The 19633-nt window shown below is 44.7% G+C and overlaps 2 protein-coding genes across 3 annotated transcripts in view; one reads left to right on the top strand and one right to left on the bottom strand.

The window, feature by feature from the left end:
• Positions 1 to 19633, bottom strand: part of NHSL2 (NHS like 2) — a 273340-nt gene that overhangs the window by 211294 nt on the left and 42413 nt on the right. The gene's annotated exons all lie outside the window — the stretch shown is intronic.
• On the top strand, positions 8400 to 11649 carry LOC125931749 (26S proteasome non-ATPase regulatory subunit 1-like). Its single transcript, XM_049643961.1, is given in 1 exon segment — positions 8400 to 11649. A coding segment is annotated over 1 exon segment (2862 nt). The 5' UTR covers positions 8400 to 8533; the 3' UTR covers positions 11396 to 11649.

Genomic DNA, 19633 nt, shown 5'->3' with positions numbered 1-19633 from the left:
CTCTGTACCCCCCACAGTGCCTGACATAGAGTAAGAGTTTAGTCATTCAGTCAACAAATATTTATTGACCACCTAGTGTGGGTACTTGTTGAATATTCAGAAAGTAGACACCCTGGGCCTGCTCAGAACCCTGCTACCACCTCAAATTCCCCTTAGCTCAGACTTGTCTCCAAGGCACTGCTTTCCCACCTTACCTTGGGGCACAGCCAGCAGTCAGGGGAGTCTCTAAAAAGAGGGGAAGTAACTAGCCCTCCTACCTTCCCCCCAGGAAGCTACAAAAGATGCAGCTGTTGGGAGCATGTGCTTGCTCCAAAATGACTATGTGCAGCTCAGCCCGGTGCTGCCTCAACCCCAGCCCATACCAGGTTCCCGTGGTATCCCTAGGGCAACTCATGAGGAAATCCCAAGATTACCACCCTTTCCCGCTGACCCTGTGCTCCCACATTATTAAACATTTGCCCGCAAATGGTCCCAGGAGACCATATACAATGAATTACATGGCCAGATAATTTCTGCTTTCTGGAAACTTCCAGTCTAAGAAAATGTAAGGCTGCAGAATAGGCCTGATTTGGTGGTTTTGAAGGGTTTTGAAGGGCAGGGGCACATTTTTCCCCCTCAGCCTGACCACTGGCTTGCAAAGGTGAGTTACAGCTACCAGACTGAGCCAGATGGAAAACAGAACTATCTGTTGGATGCAAAGACTGTTACTCATCCTAGCAACCTGGAGAGAACTAAGCCTGCATCCTTGGGAATATTATCTTTGAATAGAGTGTGGGGTGGTGCCCAGAGCACTGGATTAGGAGTTGGGGCTGGATTTGTATCCCAGCTCAGCTACTTATTAACTGTGGGCAGATAATCTCTCCTTTCCAAGCCTCAGTTTCCTCATCTGTAAAATGGGGTAATAATCCACTCAGAACTCTCAGAACCCCACAGCATGTAATTTAGGGCATGAGGAAACAAGGAAGATTATACTTCTTTTATGCTTTTTAAAAATTGCCATTTAGCAAAAGTTGTCATAGAAATATCCTTTCAATTCAGGCTGACAGAACCTTAGAGATCTTTTATCCAACTGTCACATTTTATTGATGGGGAAACTGAGGCCCAGAGAAGATAAGGCATGCCTCAGGTCACCCAAGCAATACAGTTCCAGAGAAATGTTCCTATAACAAGCACCACAAAAGCTGGCTTTCATGAAGTACTGACTCCTGAGGCTCCTTTGGCCCCAGCATCCAAAATCCAAGGCCACTGCTCCTGAGCATCTTCTAATCTAAGAAGGGCTTATCACCATTTTTTTCTCTCAACTTATGCTGTGAAGAAAGATTAAAGGTGCCCAACAGGAGGAACTTTAGGGGGATGATGGAAATGTTCATTATCTCGATTGTGGTGATGATTTTATGGGTATGCACATATATCAAAGCTCACCAACCTGTACACTATTTTTTTTAATTTTTTAAAAACATTTATTCATTTTTTGAGAGACAGAGAGAGACAGAGCGTGAGCAGAGGAGGCGCAGAGAGAGAGGGAGTCACAGAATCCAAAGCAGGCTCCAGGCTCTGAGCTGTCAGCACAGAGCCTGATGCAGGACTAGAACTGGGGAACTGTGAGATCATGACCTGAGCCAAAGTCAGATGCTTAACCGACTGAGCCACCCAGGCGCCCCCAACCTGTACACTTTAAATGTGTGTAATTTATTGGAAGTCAAATGTACCTCAATAACATTGTGAAACAAGAGCAGAAGGACCCAAATGTTGAGCTGGAAGAGCTTAGCAAGGCCTGAGTGTGGCCAATGTGGCCATGAAGTAGCTTAGTTGTTCACCCTCATCCATGGAGGCACCACAGGCAGCTTTTTTAAAGTTGTCATATCAGGCCTCCTGAAGCCCTGAGGCTGCTCTCTGCTGCTCAGCTGTTGCAGAACATGGGGCCCACCGAGCAAGGTGTTCAGGCTTTGTCCTGCTCTTTGGCTCACCCGGTGGTACTCTAGGGCAAGGCAGGGGGTAGGTGCAGGACTGAGTTGACTTCTTTCTTCTTGAGGACTCACGAGGTGCCCTGCAGCCTGAATCGAAAGAAAGCTCAAAAAGTTTAGGAGTCTTTGAAATGGGTTAATGTGAGCCAAGAAAAGGTTTCCATCCCCTTCCTCTATAGGCACCCCCCACACCCATTATTTTCCCTCTCCTCACAGCTCCCAAAGGGGACACAGATGTGGTGCCTAAGATTAGCTTCCAAGCCACAGAGCTGGCCTTTTCTTTTCCAGCTTCCCAGTTCACTACACGCTTTTTGTGAATTTACTGTGTGCAACGTTTGGCCCTCTGGAGGAAAAAATGCCTGAGCCTCTTCTCTGCCCACCACATATACTCTCAGCCTTGGGCACAAGTAGCTCTCATGACGGGCAAAAAGGGTGCATGCCAGGAAGAATCTCCCAGTACTGTAGCACCACCCAAAGAGGGCCCCTTCTGGGCCCTACAGGATGGGTCACTGTCCTTTAGTAATAAGAAAATAGCATTTGGATGGTGCTCTACATTTCACAAAGGGTTTTTCATATCATTCTGTCTGGTCATCAAAACCATTTGTTAAGGTAGGTGGGTTGCATCATTAGTCCTATTTTATTTTATTTTATTTTATTTTATTTTATTTTTAAAGTTTATTTATTTATTTTAAGAGAGAAAGAGAAAGAGCAAGAGAGCAGAGGGAGAGGCAGAGAGCAAGGAGAGAGAATCCCAGGCAGGCTCTGCATTCTCAGCAAGCCGGACGCAGGGCTCCATCTCATCAACCGTGAGATCATGACCTAAACCGAAATCAAGAGTCGGACGCTTAACTGACTGAGCCACCCAGACACCCCTTCAGCCCCATTTTAGAGAGAAGTAAACCGAAGCTCCCAGAGGATGAGGCTAAGAGGTATAATATTCAACTCAGGTCTTCTGACTCTAGCCCCTCTTACTACTCCATGAAGCTGCTTAATAGGCAGAGGCAGTAGGAGCAAGGAGGCCAAAAATCAGGAATCATTAAGCCATGGTGGGTATTTTGGTCAGCAGGAAAATGAGAATTGTATAAGGAAGCAGTGGATCACAAGATCTGACAGGCTACTTGGAACCCATTTGTTGGTATATTTAAATGCCAAGATAAAGTTCTATGTATTTATCAACTCTGTTTTATAAGAATATGGATAGCTGTTAACTAGACATATTGCGGTAATCATTTTGCAATATATACAAATATCAAATCATTATGTGGCACACCTAAAACTAATATAATGTTACATGTCAATTATACCTAAATAATAATTTAAAAAACACTAATAGTTTTGGAGCGCCTGGCTGGCTTAGTCAGTTAAGCATCCGACTTCGGCTCAGGTCATGATCTTGTGGTCTGTGGATTCCAGCCCCGCGATAGGCTCTGTGCTGACAGCTCAGAGCCTGGAGCCTGCTTTGGATTCTGTGTCTCCCTCTCTCTCTGCCCCTCCCCTGCTCACACTCTGTCTTTCTCTCAAAAATAAATAAACATTAAAAAAAAAAGAATAGGTTTAGAATTAGTGACTGGAAGAGAGGTGGGGACAAAACCAGTGATGAATGTAAGGAACTGCCTTTACTTTGTTTTTAAGCTCCCAACAAAACAAACAATATTAGAGTGACCCCGGTCCCCCTCCTTCATCCATGAGTAGATTTCCAGAGAAGGCACATAGAGACACTTATCCAGGTTAAATAACAAAAGCCATTTCCTTCTGAGCAGCTTGCTCTTCAGCTCCCATGGAGGGGGCAGTGGGGTCAGGGAGCAGAAGGCAATGAAAGAGGGTAGGAAGATAAAGGGAGGGCCAGGAAGGGAAGTCAGGCTCCAGGCCACATCCTGACAGCCAGCCAGGCCCAGCCTGAGGCTCTCCAGAGATGCTCTGGCCAGTTTCCCACTAGGACAAATTCAACTTTAATCAATCTGTTTTCCCTTCCAGCTCATTGTTGCAGGCAAAGAGAAAGCCCTTGTGTTGGAGACCTTTTGCTAGCCATCTAAGCAGTAAAAGGAGCATGCACCTAGTGGGAAAGGGCAGGACCCTGTATAGGCAATGGAAAGTGCACTGGAGGCAGAGAACATGGGGCAAGTTACTAAACCTCTCTGAGCCTCAGTTTCCTCAAGTGTCACATGATACTTAAAGGGCCGGTAGCAGAATTTGAAGAGCCCAGTCAGATACAGGCCTAGTGTGGTGCCTAGCTCCTAGTAGGGACTCCAGAAATGCTAGCCTCCTCACTTCCTTCCCACTGAACCAAGGATGGCCACCAGGTAATGCCCACAACTCAACGGAGCAAGGAGTCCTCCCACAAGCAGAAGTAGATGAGCCTAGGGGTGCCTGAGTGGCTCAGTTTGTTAAGCGTCCGACTTTGGCTCAGGTCATGATCTCACAGTCCATGAGTTTGAGCCCCACATCGGGCTGTGTGCTGACAGACAGCTCAGAGCCTGGAGCTTGCTTTAGATTCTGTGTCTTCCTCTCTCTGTCTGCCTTTCTCCCTATCTCTTTCTCTCTCTCTCTCTCTCCCTCTCAAAAATAAATAAACATTTAATAAAAGTAGATGAGCCTAGCATGGATTTCTTCAGGCCAAAAAATATGAATGCGTCCGATGTGATGTTTCAGGAGGATATGGGCCGGGTTAGTGTGGAGTAAAAGGAGAAAATACTTGAAAAATCCTCTTTCTGGAGGGTGTAGGCTGGGGTTGAGAGGTAACTATTGAGCTGAAGAGATTCTGTCAAAGTAGAGAAATCTGAGGTTTAGTTACTACCATTTCTGCCTCAACTTTCAGCAAGGAAAGCATTAGAGAAAGCTAACGAGGAAATAAAACATAGTGTCTGTCGATAGATGAGTGGATAAAGAAGATGTGGTATATAGGGGCGCCTGGGTGGCTCAGTCAGTTGGACGTTCGACTTCGGCTCAGGTCATGATCTCTCAGTTTGTGAGTTTGAGCCCTGTGTCAGGCTCTGTGCTGAGAGCTTGGAGCCTGGAGCCTGCTTTGGATTCTGTGTCTCCCTCTCTCTCTGCCCCTCCCCTGCTCATGCTCTGTCTCTCTCTGTCTCAAAAATAAATAAAAACATTAAAAAATTTAAAAAAAAAGATGTGGTATATATACATATACAATGGAATACTACTCAGCCATAAAAAATGAAATCTTGCCATTCATGAAGACATGGATGGATCTAGAGGGTATCATAAGTGAAATAAGTCAATCAGAGAAAGATAAATACCATATGATTTCACTTATATCTGGAATCTAAAAACAACAATAATAAACAATAACAAAAAAAGAGAGAAATAGACTCATAGACACAGAGAACAAACTGATGGTTGCCAAAAGGGAGACTGGAGGGGAGATGGGTGACATGGGTGAAGGGAATTAAAAGATACAGACTTCCATTTATGAAATAAATAAGTCATAGGGATGAAAAGTATAGCATATGGTATATAGTCAATAATATTGTAATACATTTATCACAACGAGCAATTTGTAATGTACATAGCTGTTGAGTCACTATGGTGTACATAGTGTACATATGTACACTAATAGTATGGTTAATAGTACGGTGTACACCTGAAACCAATTTAATATTATATATCAACTATGCTTCAATTACAAATTAAAAACAAATAAATAAAACAAGTTGATGGGCCAGTTATCTGTGCCCGCAGAGGAGACTATTAGCAGATCTAGCAGATCAAATAGATTAGGAAATCTATTCTAGGCTTTCCTTGCTCTCACCAAAGCATCAGAGATCCAGAAGTGAGAAGGCCCCCAGAACTTAAATGCTGGTAATTCCTGTCACACAGCCCTCCTGACAACTGTCTGCTTATAGGGCTCTTAGAGATGCAGGTCCACTCTAAGGCAGTGTTTCCCAATTTCCAGTCACCTGCAGGTCACCTTCCCAAATTTTATCATATCCACATACCCCCTGAAGTATTATTTAAATAATATTTCTCTTTAAATTTCTCACTCTTCTGGGGCGCCTGGGTGGCTCAGTCGGTTAAGCATCTGACTTCAGCTCAGGTCACTATCTCATGGTTCGTGGGTTCAAGCCCTGCATTGGGCTCTGGGCTCACAGCTCAGAGCCCAGAGTCTGCTTTGGATTCTGTGTCTCCCTCTCTCTCTGCCCCTCCCCCTTTCGTGCTCTCTCCCTCTCTCACAAATAAACATTTAAAAATTTTTTTTAAAAAGTCTTACTCTTCCACTTAAAGAAACTTTTGCATCACTCATGTAAATGGAAAATCACTACCATATGACCTAATTCAAAGAACACCATAGGGGCAACCTGGTAGCTCAGTCACTTAAATGTCCGACTTAGGCTCAGGTCACGATCTTACAGTTTATAAGTTCAAGCCACGCATTGGGCTCTCTGCTGTCAGCACAGCTCTCTCTCTCAAATAAATAAAAACATTAAAAAAAAAAAGAACATCATAAAAACAAATGCTTTGCTATGAAGATTTAAAAAAACATTCATTGATGTCCCTCTAAAAGCATGAGATGTACTCTCACTCCCAGGGGAACATGAGCCCACTTTGGGAAGCCCATTCTACAGAAAAAGATCGCTGCCTTGAGGATGAAGCCTGCATTGAAACAGACCCGGTGGCCAAGCTCCTGTCCAGACAAGAAATCAGGTTGGCGTGGGAGGGCTCCCATGAACAGCTGGTTTGGAATATGGTCTCTTCGAGTCTTGTCTTGGAATCTCCTCCCAGATTATGGAAAGTAAGATGGCACCCACCCTCTAGGGATACGCAGGGAGCTGGGTTGGAAGGCAAGCAGGTGAGAGAGAGCCATGACGCCTTGGCTCTTGGTTCAGACAGCTTTCACTGTTGGATCCAAAACCTGCACTCAGGAAACTTGTCTATTTAACACACTGCTAATTGTATTTTTTTGCAATAATTTCCTCCCTGCTCTCCTGTTGAGAATGCCAGATGTCTCAGGAGCCCAAAAAGAAGGCTGTGGGTCTGGTCCCCAGGTGGGTTAACAAACAATAGGCCCCAGGCTGCCTGGGAGTAGTAGGGACACCGGGGTCAGTGAGAGGACTCCAAGAAGAAGGTGACACTGAATAAATGCATCCCTTCTCCACAAACCCTCCTACTATAATTTGTCCGCTAAGAAGTTGGGAGGTCTTCTTTTTGTTCTTGCTTTTGTTTTCCATGAGAGTCACCAACTCATTACACTCACTCAGAGATCAAATATCAATGGAAATTCCTGGATGGCATTTTTAGTACCAAACTCAGGCAGTTTGATAGTTCTCCTTTCAGAGATCCATTTTCTATTCCTCTTCTTATACAAATGGAGAACAGGCAGGTTTCTAACATGGAACTGCTTGATAGACAAACAAAAACAGGCTTTTTGTAAGGAAGGAGGGGCAGATATACCTACTCTTTTTTTAACTAGAAAATTTGTTCAAAAAATCTGCCACCTTCTGCCTTTTCCCTTCTTTTTCAATCCCTGAGCATTTTTCTCTCTAGCATGGCTGGCTGGCTGTCATACTAGGTTGGGATTATATGGCAGAAAACAGAGAATCAAAGAGATCTTAGGGCTTAGGGAAGGCCAGACCTACAAGCATGGGCAGAGAGTATCAAAAAGCTGCAGGACTGGCTGGCTGTGGGTTTGCAGCCTCCAAAGAGTGTGGAGAGTCTAGAGATAACTAGCTGTATAACAAAGACTTCTTCTTTTTTTTAATTTTTTTGTTTTTATTTATTTGAGAGAGAGGGAGAGCACAAGTGGGGGGGGAGCAGAGAGAGAGAAAGAGAAAGAGGGAGGCACAGAATCGGAAGCAGGCTCCAGGCTTTGAGCTGTCAGCATAGAGCCCAAAGCAGGGCTCGAATGAACGAACCTGACCTGAGCCTAAGTTGGACGCTTAACCAAGTGAGCCACTCAGGCGCCCCAACAAAGACTTCTTTAAGTCAAGGTAATCCGAATCTACGAAACAATGGGAATTTCCAACTTCCAAGACTACCTGGAAAACAAGGCTAAATGCACAGCTTTATAGGTAGGCCCCAACTTACCTGACCAGCACACAAAAAGATGCTCAATATTGTTACTCACTAGTGAAACGCAATTCAAAACCATAATGAGGTATCACTTTGCACCCATTAGGGTGGCTATCATTTGTTTTTGAAAGGCAAAAAATAACAAGTGTTTGGTGAAGGTTTAGAGAACTTGGAACCCTCATACACTGCTGGTGGGAATGTAAAATGCTACACCCACTATGGAAAACAGTATGGTGGTTCCTCAGAAGTACCTACAAGAATTGAAAGAAGGACTCAAACAGATGTTTGTACACCTTGTGTTCAAAGCAGCATTATTCACGATGGCCAAGAGGTAGAAGCAACCTAAATGTCCACTGATGGGTAGAAAAATTGTGGTACACACATTCAATGGAATATTATGTAGCTTTTAAAAGGAAACAAATTCTGGACTGAGCAGCGCACCGGGAGAGCGAGCAGGCGCGGCGGAGTGGACGGGCCCGGAGTTGACAGATACACGGCGCGGCCGGGACGGCGAGCGAGCGGGCAGGCCTGTGCGGGACGCAGCCATGATCACCTCAGCTGCTGGAATTATTTCTCTTCTGGATGAGGAAGAACCACAGCTTAAGGAATTTGCACTACACAAATTGAATGCAGTTGTCAATGATTTCTGGGCAGAAATTTCTGAGTCTGTAGATAAAATAGAAGTTTTGTATGAAGATGAAGGTTTCCGGAGTCGGCAGTTTGCAGCCTTAGTGGCATCTAAAGTATTTTATCACCTTGGGGCTTTTGAGGAATCTCTGAATTATGCACTTGGAGCCGGTGACCTCTTCAATGTCAATGATAACTCTGAATACGTGGAGACTATTATAGCAAAATGCATTGATCACTACACCAAACAATGTGTGGAAAATGCAGATTTGCCAGAAGGAGAAAAAAAACCAATTGACCAGAGATTAGAAGGAATTGTAAATAAAATGTTCCAGCGATGTCTAGATGATCACAAGTATAAGCAAGCTATTGGCATTGCTCTGGAGACACGAAGACTGGACGTCTTTGAGAAGACTATACTGGAGTCGAATGATGTCCCAGGAATGCTAGCCTATAGCCTCAAGCTCTGCATGTCTTTAATGCAGAATAAACAGTTTCAGAATAAGGTACTAAGAGTTTTAGTGAAAATCTACATGAATTTGGAGAAACCCGATTTCATCAATGTTTGTCAGTGCTTAATTTTCTTAGATGATCCTCAGGCCGTGAGTGATATCTTAGAAAAACTGGTCAAGGAAGACAACCTCCTGATGGCTTATCAGATTTGTTTTGATTTGTATGAAAGTGCTAGCCAGCAGTTTTTGTCATCTGTAATCCAGAATCTTCGAACTGTTGGCACCCCTATTGCTTCTGTGCCTGGATCCACCAATACGGGTACTGTCCCAGGATCAGAGAAAGACAGTGACTCAATGGAAACAGAAGAAAAGCCAGGTAGTGTGCTTGTAGGAAAGACACCAGAAGTGAGTCCAGAGCCCAAGGACCAGACTTTGAAAATGATTAAAATTTTAAGCGGTGAAATGGCTATTGAGTTACATCTACAGTTTTTAATACGAAATAATAACACAGATCTCATGATTCTAAAAAACACAAAGGATGCAGTATGGAATTCTGTATGTCACACAGCAACCGTTATAGCAAATTCTTTTATGCACTGTGGGACTACCAGTGACCAGTTTCTTAGAGATAACTTGGAATGGTTGGCCAGAGCCACTAACTGGGCGAAATTTACAGCTACAGCCAGTTTGGGTGTAATTCATAAGGGTCATGAGAAGGAGGCATTACAGTTAATGGCAACATATCTTCCCAAGGACACTTCTCCAGGATCTGCCTATCAGGAAGGTGGAGGTCTCTATGCATTAGGTCTTATTCATGCCAATCATGGTGGTGATATAATTGACTATCTGCTTAACCAGCTTAAGAATGCCAGCAATGATATCGTTCGACATGGGGGCAGCCTGGGCCTGGGTTTGGCTGCCATGGGGACTGCACGCCAGGATGTATATGACTTGCTAAAAACGAACCTTTATCAGGATGATGCTGTGACAGGGGAAGCAGCTGGCCTGGCCCTAGGTTTGGTTATGTTGGGCTCTAAAAATGCCCAGGCTATTGAGGACATGGTCGGCTATGCACAGGAAACTCAACATGAGAAGATCCTGCGTGGTCTTGCAGTTGGCATTGCATTAGTGATGTATGGGAGGATGGAGGAGGCTGATGCTCTCATTGAATCTCTCTGCCGTGATAAGGACCCAATTCTTCGATGATCTGGAATGTACACTGTAGCCATGGCTTATTGTGGCTCGGGTAACAACAAAGCTATCCGGCGCCTGCTACATGTTGCTGTAAGTGACGTTAATGATGATGTCAAGAGGGCAGCAGTAGAATCACTTGGGTTCATTCTTTTCAGGACCCCTGAACAGTGCCCCAGCGTTGTTTCATTGTTGTCAGAGAGTTACAATCCTCACGTGCGTTATGGAGCTGCTATGGCCCTAGGCATCTGCTGTGCTGGTACCGGAAACAAGGAGGCAATTAATTTGCTAGAACCGATGACAAATGATCCTGTGAACTATGTGAGGCAAGGAGCTCTTATAGCTTCAGCTCTCATCATGATCCAGCAGATGGAAATCACTTGTCCAAAGGTGAATCAGTTCAGACAGCTGTATTCCAAAGTTATCAATGATAAACATGATGATGTCATGGCCAAGTTTGGCGCTATTTTGGCCCAGGGCATACTGGATGCAGGTGGTCATAATGTCACAATCTCCTTGCAGTCCAGGACTGGGCACACCCATATGCCTTCTGTAGTTGGCGTCCTTGTCTTTACCCAGTTCTGGTTCTGGTTTCCTCTTTCACACTTCCTGTCATTGGCTTATACCCCTACCTGTGTCATTGGCCTTAACAAGGACTTAAAGATGCCGAAAGTTCAGTATAAATCAAACTGTAAACCATCCACATTTGCATATCCTGCCCCTCTGGAAGTACCAAAAGAAAAAGAAAAGGAAAAGGTTTCCACTGCTGTGTTATCTATTACTGCCAAGGCTAAAAAAAAGGAAAAAGAAAAAGAAAAAAAAGAGGAGGAGAAAATGGAAGTTGACGAAGCAGAAAAAAAGGAAGAAAAAGAGAAGAAAAAAGAACCTGAGCCAAACTTCCAGTTATTGGATAACCCAGCCCGAGTTATGCCTGCCCAGCTTAAGGTCCTGACCATGCCAGAGACCTGTAGATACCAGCCTTTCAAACCACTCTCCATTGGAGGCATCATAATCCTGAAGGATACCAGTGAAGACACTGAAGAGCTGGTAGAACCTGTGGCAGCCCATGGCCCAAAAATTGAGGAAGAAGAACAAGAGCCAGAACCCCCAGAGCCATTCGAGTATATCGATGATTAAGGACCCAGAGGATCTCATTGCTCTTCTGAAGAAGACTGTCCAGGCTCGTATGGGAAATGCCTGTGAGGACGTTCATGCCGAGACCCGCTATTCACTGCATGTATCATTGCCTCTGCGTTGACCTGAAGAACCTTGTCTCCAAGTCTTTGGTGAAGAGAAGATATAGGACTATTTAGTGTGCTCTTTACAGAACTTGGTTTTCAAATAAATATATTAAAATCTCAAAAAAAAATAAATAAATAAAATAAAAAAATAAAAAATAAATAAAAGGAAACAAATTCTGACACACACGACAACATGGATGAACCTTGAGGATACCATGCCAAATGAAAGAAGTCAGACACAAAAGGACAAACATTGTATGATTCCACTTATATGAGATACCGAGAATAGCCAAACCCAGAGTCAGAAAGTAGAAGAGTGGTTTATAAGTGGCTGGGGGAGCGGGAAATGAGGGAATTACTGTTAAAGGGGTAGAGTTTCAGTTCTGGAAGATGAAAATGTTCTGGAGAACAGATGCACAGCAATATACTTAATGCCACTGTACTGTAAACTTAAAAATGGTTAAAATGGTGATGAAGTCAAACTTTCACTTTTCACAGATGACAAGATACTCTACATGGAAAACCTGACAGACTCCACCAAAAGTCTGCTAGAACTTATACATGAATTCAGCAAAGTCACAGGGTACAAAATTAATGTACAGATATCGGTTGCATTTTTTTTTAATTTTTAACATTTATTTATTTTTGAGACCGAGAGACAGAACATGAATGGGGGAGGATAAGAGAGAGAGGGAGACACAGAATCTGAAACAGGCTCCAGGCTCTGAGCTGTCAGCACAGAGCCCGACACGGGGCTCAAACTCACGGACCACAAGATCATGACCTGAGCCAAAGTCGGACGCCCAACCAACTGAGCCTCCCAGGCGCCCCTTGGTTGCATTTTTATACACCAATAATGGAGCAACAGAATGAGAAATAAAGAAACTGATCCCATTCACAATTGCACCAAGAACCATAAAATACCTAGGAATAAACCGAACCAAAGATGTAAAAGATCTGTATGCTGAAAACTATAGAAAGCTTTTGAAGGAAATTGAAGAAGATACAAAGAAATGGAAAAACATTCCATGCTCATGGATTGGAAGAATAAATATTGTTAAAATGTCAATACTACCCAAAGCAATCTACACATTCAATGCAATCCCAATCAAAATTGCACCAGCATTCTTCTCAAAGCTCGAACAAACAATCCTAAAATTTGTATGGAACCACAAAAGACCCCGAATAGCCAAAGTAATATTGAAGAAGAAAACCAAAACAGGAGGCATCACAATCCCAGGCTTTAGCCTCTACTACAAAGCTGTAATTATCAAGACAGTATGGTATTGGCACAAAAACAGACACATAGGCCAATGGAATAGAATTGAGACCTCAGAATTGGACCCACAAATGTGTGGCCAACTAATCTTTGACAAAGCAGGAAAGAGTATCCAATGGAAAAAAGACAGTCTCTTTAACAAATGGTGCTGGGAGAACTGGACAGCAACATGCAGAAGAATGAAACTAGACCACTATCTTACACTATACACAAAAATAAACTGAAAATGGATAAAGGACCTGAATGTGAGACAGGAAACGATCAAAATCCTAGAGGAGAAAGCAGGAAAAAACCTCTTTGACCTCAGCCGCAGCAATTTCTTACTCAACCCATCTCCAAAGGCAAGGGAATTAAAAGCAAAAATGAACTATTTGGACCTCATCAAGATAAAAAGCTTCTGCACTGCAAAGGAAACAATCAACAAAACTAAAACGCAACTGACTGAATGGGAAAAGATATTTGCAAATGACATATCGGATAAAGGGCTAGTATCCAAAATCTAAAAAGAACTCACCAAATTCCACACCCGAAAAACAAATAATCCATTGAAGAAATGGGCAGAAGACGTGAATAGACACTTCACTAAAGAAGACATCCAGACAGCCAACAGACACATGAAAAGATGCTCAACGTCACTCCTCATCAAGGAAATACAAATCACTGAGATAAAACCTCACACCAGTCAGAGTGGCTAAAATGAGCAAATCAGGAGACTATAGATGCTGGTGAGGATGTGGAGAAATGGGAACCCTCTTGCACTGTTGGGAATGCAAAGTGGTGCAGCCACTCTGGAAAGCAGTGTGGAGGTTCCTCAAAAATTTAAAAATAGATCTACCCTATGACCCAGCAATAGCACTGCTAGGAATTTACCCAAGGGATACAGGAGTGCTGATGCATAGGGGCACATGTACCCTGATGTTTATAGCAGCACTTTCAACAATAGCCAAATTATGGAAAGAGCCTAAATGTCCATCAACGGATGAATGGATAAAGAAGATGTGGTTTATATATACAATGGAATACTACTTGGCAATGAGGAAGAATGAAATCTGGCCATTTGCAGCAATGTGGATGGAACTGGAGGGTATTTTACTAAGTAAATAAGTCAGGCAAAGAAAGATACCATAGGTTTTCACTCATATGTGGATCCTGAGAAACTTAACAGAAGACTATGGGGGGAGGGGAAGGGGAAAAAAAAGTTACAGAGAGGGAGGGAGGCAAACCATAAGAGACTCTTATTAAATACTGAGAACAGGGGCGCCTGGGTGGCTCAGTCGGTTAAGCGTCTGACTTCGGCTCAGGTCACGATCTCGCGGTCCGTGAGTTCGAGCTCTGCGTCGGGCTCTGGGCTGATGGCTCAGAGCCTGGAGCCTGCTTCCGATTCTGTGTTTCCCTCTCTCTCTGCCCCTCCCCCATTCATGCTGTGTCTCTCTCTGTCTCAAAAATAAATAAACGTTAAAAAAAATTAAAAAAAAAAATAAATACTGAGAACAAACTTAGGGTTGATAGGGAGGTCGGGAGGTCGGGGGGAGAGGGGAAAGTGGGTGATGGGCATTGAGGAGGGCACTTGTTGGGATGAGCACTGGGTGTTGTATGGAAACCAATTTGACAATAAATTATATTTAATTTAAAAAAAGAAAAAAATTTTAGTTAACATACAAAAAAATGGTGGGGTGCCTTTGTGGCTCAGTCGGTTGAGCATCTGACTCTTGGTTTTGGCTCACGTCATGATCTTGGGGTTCGTAGGTTTGAGCCCGCACCAGGCTATGCGCTGCAGTGTGGAGCCTGCTTGGGATTCTCTCTCTCCCTCTCTCTGCCCCTCCCCCACTCACACTGTCTCTGTCTGTCTCAAAATAAATAAATAAAAACAAAAAAATGGTTAAAATCATAATCATTATATGTTGACTGTCTTAGAGCACACACACACACACACACACACACACACACACACACTCACTCACAAAATGTACCTGCCCTGTACTAAAGGCAAATGAAGAGAAAGGACATGGAATGATCCCAGAGCCCTAAGGCTCTTGTCTCTGCTCATAACCCAAAGTGACATTTGAGTGGGCAGAATACACCACTCCAGATGCTCACTGGAAAGGAAGCCTGAAGCAAGAAAGACAGCGAGGACCCCCCATGGGTGCTGCACTCTGCAGGAGGCAGGCAGTGTTGCATTAGGCAAGGAAAAGGTTAAGGAAAGGAGAAACAAGGAAATAGTTGGGGAAAGGAGAAGGGTCGCTAGGCAGCAAGGAGACATGGTGGGTGCTGCTTGCAGGCAAGTATTTGTTCTCCCCAGTGAGAAGCTCTGGGGCTTCCACCAGCCCCCCTCAATCCAAGCAAATCCCAACAAGGAGAGAAGCCATCCATTCCCATCAGTTATTCCGTGAGTAGCTATTTAAGTTTCGGCTCTGTGCTAAAGGCTGGTGGCGTCAAGAGGGATTCAGAGATAAGAAGTGCTTTTATGGAACTCACAGATGTGTAAGGAAAACACCCCCAAATACACCACTAGCTATAATCCAAGGGAGACAGCATCAGAGGCCTTAGAACAAATCTGAGGAAACACTGTGGAACAGATAGGAGGGAGAAATGCTGTGCAGCTGGAACAGACTAACGGGGTCTTGTGAAGGAGGTGGCCTTTAAATTGGGCATTGAGAGATGGGCAGATTGGGGGTCTGTGATCTTGGTTTTGTCTGTTTGTTTTCTTGAGAAAGAAGCTCCTCTTAGGCTCATAATTTACAATAGCTCAGACTGATTTTCCTCAACCTATTTTTTTATTTAAAAAATTTGTTTAATTTTAATGTTGTTTATTATTTATTTATTTTTGAGAGAGAGAGAGACAGAGACAGAGAACAAGGAGGGGCAGAGAGAGAGGGAGACACCGAATCCAAAGCAGGCTCCAGGCTCCGAGCTGTCAGCACAGAGCCTGACACGGGGTGAGATCATGACCTGAGGTGAAGTCCGGCACTTAACCAACTGAGCCACCCAGGCGCCCCCTCCTCAACCTATGTTTTACAGCAGATCTTTCTGTGATTTTTATGTCTAAAATCTTAGAGCAAATTAGTTCTAGCCTTTCAGTGTGGGTAAGACTTGGGCACGTGACCAAAAAGACACCAAAGACTATATCAAATATTGGTCATCCAAATTATATTTAGACACACAGAGTTGGAAATTGTCAGCCTGTAAATGAAATGTGACACCATACCAGTGTCTGTGAGATGCCAATATGCAAATGAAGACTGAAAACAATGTGCCCACTATCCACATGTTTTTTCAACCTGATGCCAGGTGTACAGGTATTTGGGGTTTGGGGGCCAAATATGTGACATTGAAATGTTGAACATTGTCAAAAACTAATTGTCAAAGTGTCTGAATACCAAGCTCAGGATGTGGACTCATCTCGAATACCACCATCAAAATCTGAGCATCAACCCTTCTCCCCACCACAGCTACAGACTGCTGATTGACGTCAGGATACACCAGACATCAGTAGGTGTGGCTGATGCCCACCCCCAGAAATGGTTGCCTGGCTAAGTGTAGGAATGATACACAGGGCTGTGCAAATCAGGCCACAGAGATGGGGAGAGCTTACAAGCCACCAGAAAGACCCACCAGGTCACCAGTGAGAATAGAACTATGGCATGGATGCTCAGCCAGGCCTTTAGGAAGCCTGTCAGGCATATGCCACTGCTGGGCATTTACAGTGGCAGGAAACCCTGGGGACCTAAGGGCACAAAGACTTCTCCCTGTAGCAGCCACCCTGCTCTAACTCAAACTCCAGCTGGAACCGGAGCAAAAAGTCCAGCTCTCCTCATTTTTCAGCTCCTCCCCCTAAATCTCCACCGTCAGGCTAACTCCTCTGCTTTTTTTTCCAGTCCCGCTGCACCAGCAGGCAAAATACCATGGCAACCTGCCCTGAACATGGAGCTAGGAATGCTTAGTACTGCTGGCCAGGTTGGGTCTGCCGAGCAATGGGACTGGCTGATGCTGCAACAACTTAGCCTCGCCTTATTGCCTGCCCCCACGGACTTCCTCTTCCTCTGAAAGTTATACTTTACCTCTTGTCTGGGCCAGCTGGGCAGCTGGCAGGCACCTGGCACATGCCCCTGACTGGATAAACTAGTGGTTGCACTTACTGGCCAAAGATTTCCAGGTGGAAAAAAAGTGCTCTGATGGATGGAGCAGAGGTCTGGAGAAATCCAAGAAATGGATAATACAGACCCACCACATGGAGTGCAAAAGCGCATGCTCAGGTGGCCACACTCTGCCCCTTCAGACTGGTCTGGCCTTCCCAGCCACCTGGGGCCTCCTGCTGCCTGCCTGCAGGCAGCGGTGTGATCTACAAATGCCAGAGGTCACACAGCAGGCCTTGGGGAAGTGGCCTGCCCCATCCCCCTCTCCAGGCCTGCATGGCATCCTGGGGAAAAGAACCAGCCCCCTACCCTCTGTCCCCACTCCCGGTGCAGTGCACCACTTGATGTATGGAAGGAGGAGGGAGGAGTTTGAGTTTCCAATGAGCCTGTGTGTGGAGATGTGGGATCTTGGCCTTCCAGCTGCAAAGGAGAGGGACTCCTGCTTTACTGATGCTGCTGCTGCGGCAGAGGGGATAGAGAGTAAGCCAGATCATAAGGAGAGTTGGGGATTTGGTACAGAGTGTGACAGATTGCCTGGGCCAACTGCAAGAAGCAGCCACCTTTGGGGTGGGGTGGGGAAGCTCAGTTACTGCCTAATATAGCGGCCTGGAGTTTTTCATCCCTATCTGTGAGCCAGGTGGGTCTGGGACAAAGCAACTCACTCCCCCACTCCAACACCTTGTGCTGGGGAAGCTCACAGGTGCTAACCTGCTGGGTGGCACCAAGACAGCAGGTTCCTATGCTGACCCAGGTCTCCAGAGTGTGCCTTTTCCCACCCTTCATGGCCAAACATACTCCTATTCATCTTTCCTAACTTTTCTCACACCTCCCCTTCTCCAGGAAGCCTACAACAAAGCCCTAGTGGGCCAAGCCTGGCCCAGGCTCCTCTCTCTTGACACCCTGTGCTACCTCTGTCACAGGGGGCCCTGACAGATTAGTGCTAGCATTTTATTTGATCGAATACAGGTATTTTTACTGTTTACTTATTTTTTAATTGTTTTTAAGTTTATTTATTTATTTTGAGAGAGAGAGAGAGAGAGTACAAGTAGGGGAGGGCCAGAGAGAGAGAGGGAGAAGAGAGAGAATCCCAAACAGGCTAGGCACTAACAGCACAGAGCCTAATGCAGGGCTTGAACTCATGAACTGTGAGATCATGACCTGAGCTGAAATCAAGAATTGGATGCTTAACCAGCTGAGCCACCCAGGCGCCCTGAGTACAGGCATTTTTAAAAAGCTGCCATTTACTCTAACCAAGATTTAATGAACAAGAGGATGATTTAATATCAAAAAGTTGGAATGACAATTTCAGAATTTACAAAACTGAACACTTTATGAAAAATGATTTCATTGTTTTTGTCATTTTTGACTCAGAAGAGTGAAAATTTTGTGAAGGATGAGCACCAATTTGCATTTGAAAACTATAGGTTTAGACAGCAATTAGACAAATAAAAGCCTGTCTTGGAGTATGCATGAGCACCACCCCCACATTGGCACTGAATTTTGAAGTTCCCCAAGCCAACTGTACATGCTCACAGCCCCCTGCCTTGGAGTTATCAATACTCCCATTTTACACATGAGGACACTGAGGCCCAGAAAAAATGAAATCACTTGCACAAAGCCACACAGGTAGTGAAGACTCCAACTCCTTATTCTCCTAAGCCACACTGCCTCAACACGGTGGTGTCTGCAATTCAACCTAACAGACATTTATTGAGTATAGACCCATGCTCTTTCAGATGCAAAATTAAAGATGACTTCTCCCATATCCTCACAGAGCTCACAGGGAAGCAGAGACACTACAGATAACTTGAATAATATCACCACCTCTCAAGGGTGTTATGAGAAGGAATGATATAAATTTATGAAGGCTGCTAGCCTGAGGTCAGGCATCCAGTAGGCATTCAATAAATATTAGTTTCCTAACATCCTTCCTTTCCTTCTTCGTTTTTTGTTTCTTCCTTTCCTTCTTCAAATCATCAGAGAGTGATATGGAAAATAGCCCTGCTGCCTCCCAGCACCGATGCCTCCCAGACTCAGTCCAATCTGCTGTAGAGCACATGAAAAGTGCTAGGGACTGGGGCGCCTGGGTGGCTCAGCCAGTTGAGTGTCCAACTCTTGATCTCAGCTCAGGTCATAATCTTGCGATTCATGAGTTTGAGCCCCACATCAGGCTCGCTGCTGTCAGCGTGGAGCCCACTTCAGATCCTCTGTCCCCCTCTCTCTCTGCCCCTCCCCTGTTTGTGCTCTCTCTCTCTCAAAAATAAATAAACCTTAAAAAAAAAAAGAAAGAAAGAAAAGTGCTGGGGACTTCTTGAGCTGTGTCCCTTAACATTTGATGCAGTTTATTCCAGGCCTTTTGGTTCATTTCTGAAACCTAAGGGTAAGTGCGCCTGAAAGAGAAGGTTAGGAAGGTAGGCCCTTGGCCCAAGAAGTTTCTTGAAGGAGCCAAAAGTCAAGGACCAGCTCGAGTGAGGAGATGGACAGTTCTGGAGGGCTGGTGAGGGACAAGAATTCTTCACTCTTGGTGTGTGAAAAGGCTGAGCATGGGGCAGAAGAGAGGAAATGAAGGAGCTATTGTTCAATTTTGCCAGAATGGAAGAGAGGGAGGGGTGAAAGCAGGAAACAAGGGGAGTAAGGGAGGCAGGGTGTTTGGGTGAAGGGTCTGAGGCTGAGGATGGAGGTTTACCAAGTCCTTGAGTCTCCAGTGAGCTTTCCTGTCATG

Source organism: Panthera uncia, chromosome X (assembly GCF_023721935.1).
Source record: "Panthera uncia isolate 11264 chromosome X, Puncia_PCG_1.0, whole genome shotgun sequence".
In the NCBI taxonomy this organism is placed as follows: Eukaryota; Metazoa; Chordata; class Mammalia; order Carnivora; family Felidae; genus Panthera; species Panthera uncia.
Note: the sequence above shows the minus strand (reverse complement) of the source record. Positions and strands in the feature narration are given on the sequence as shown.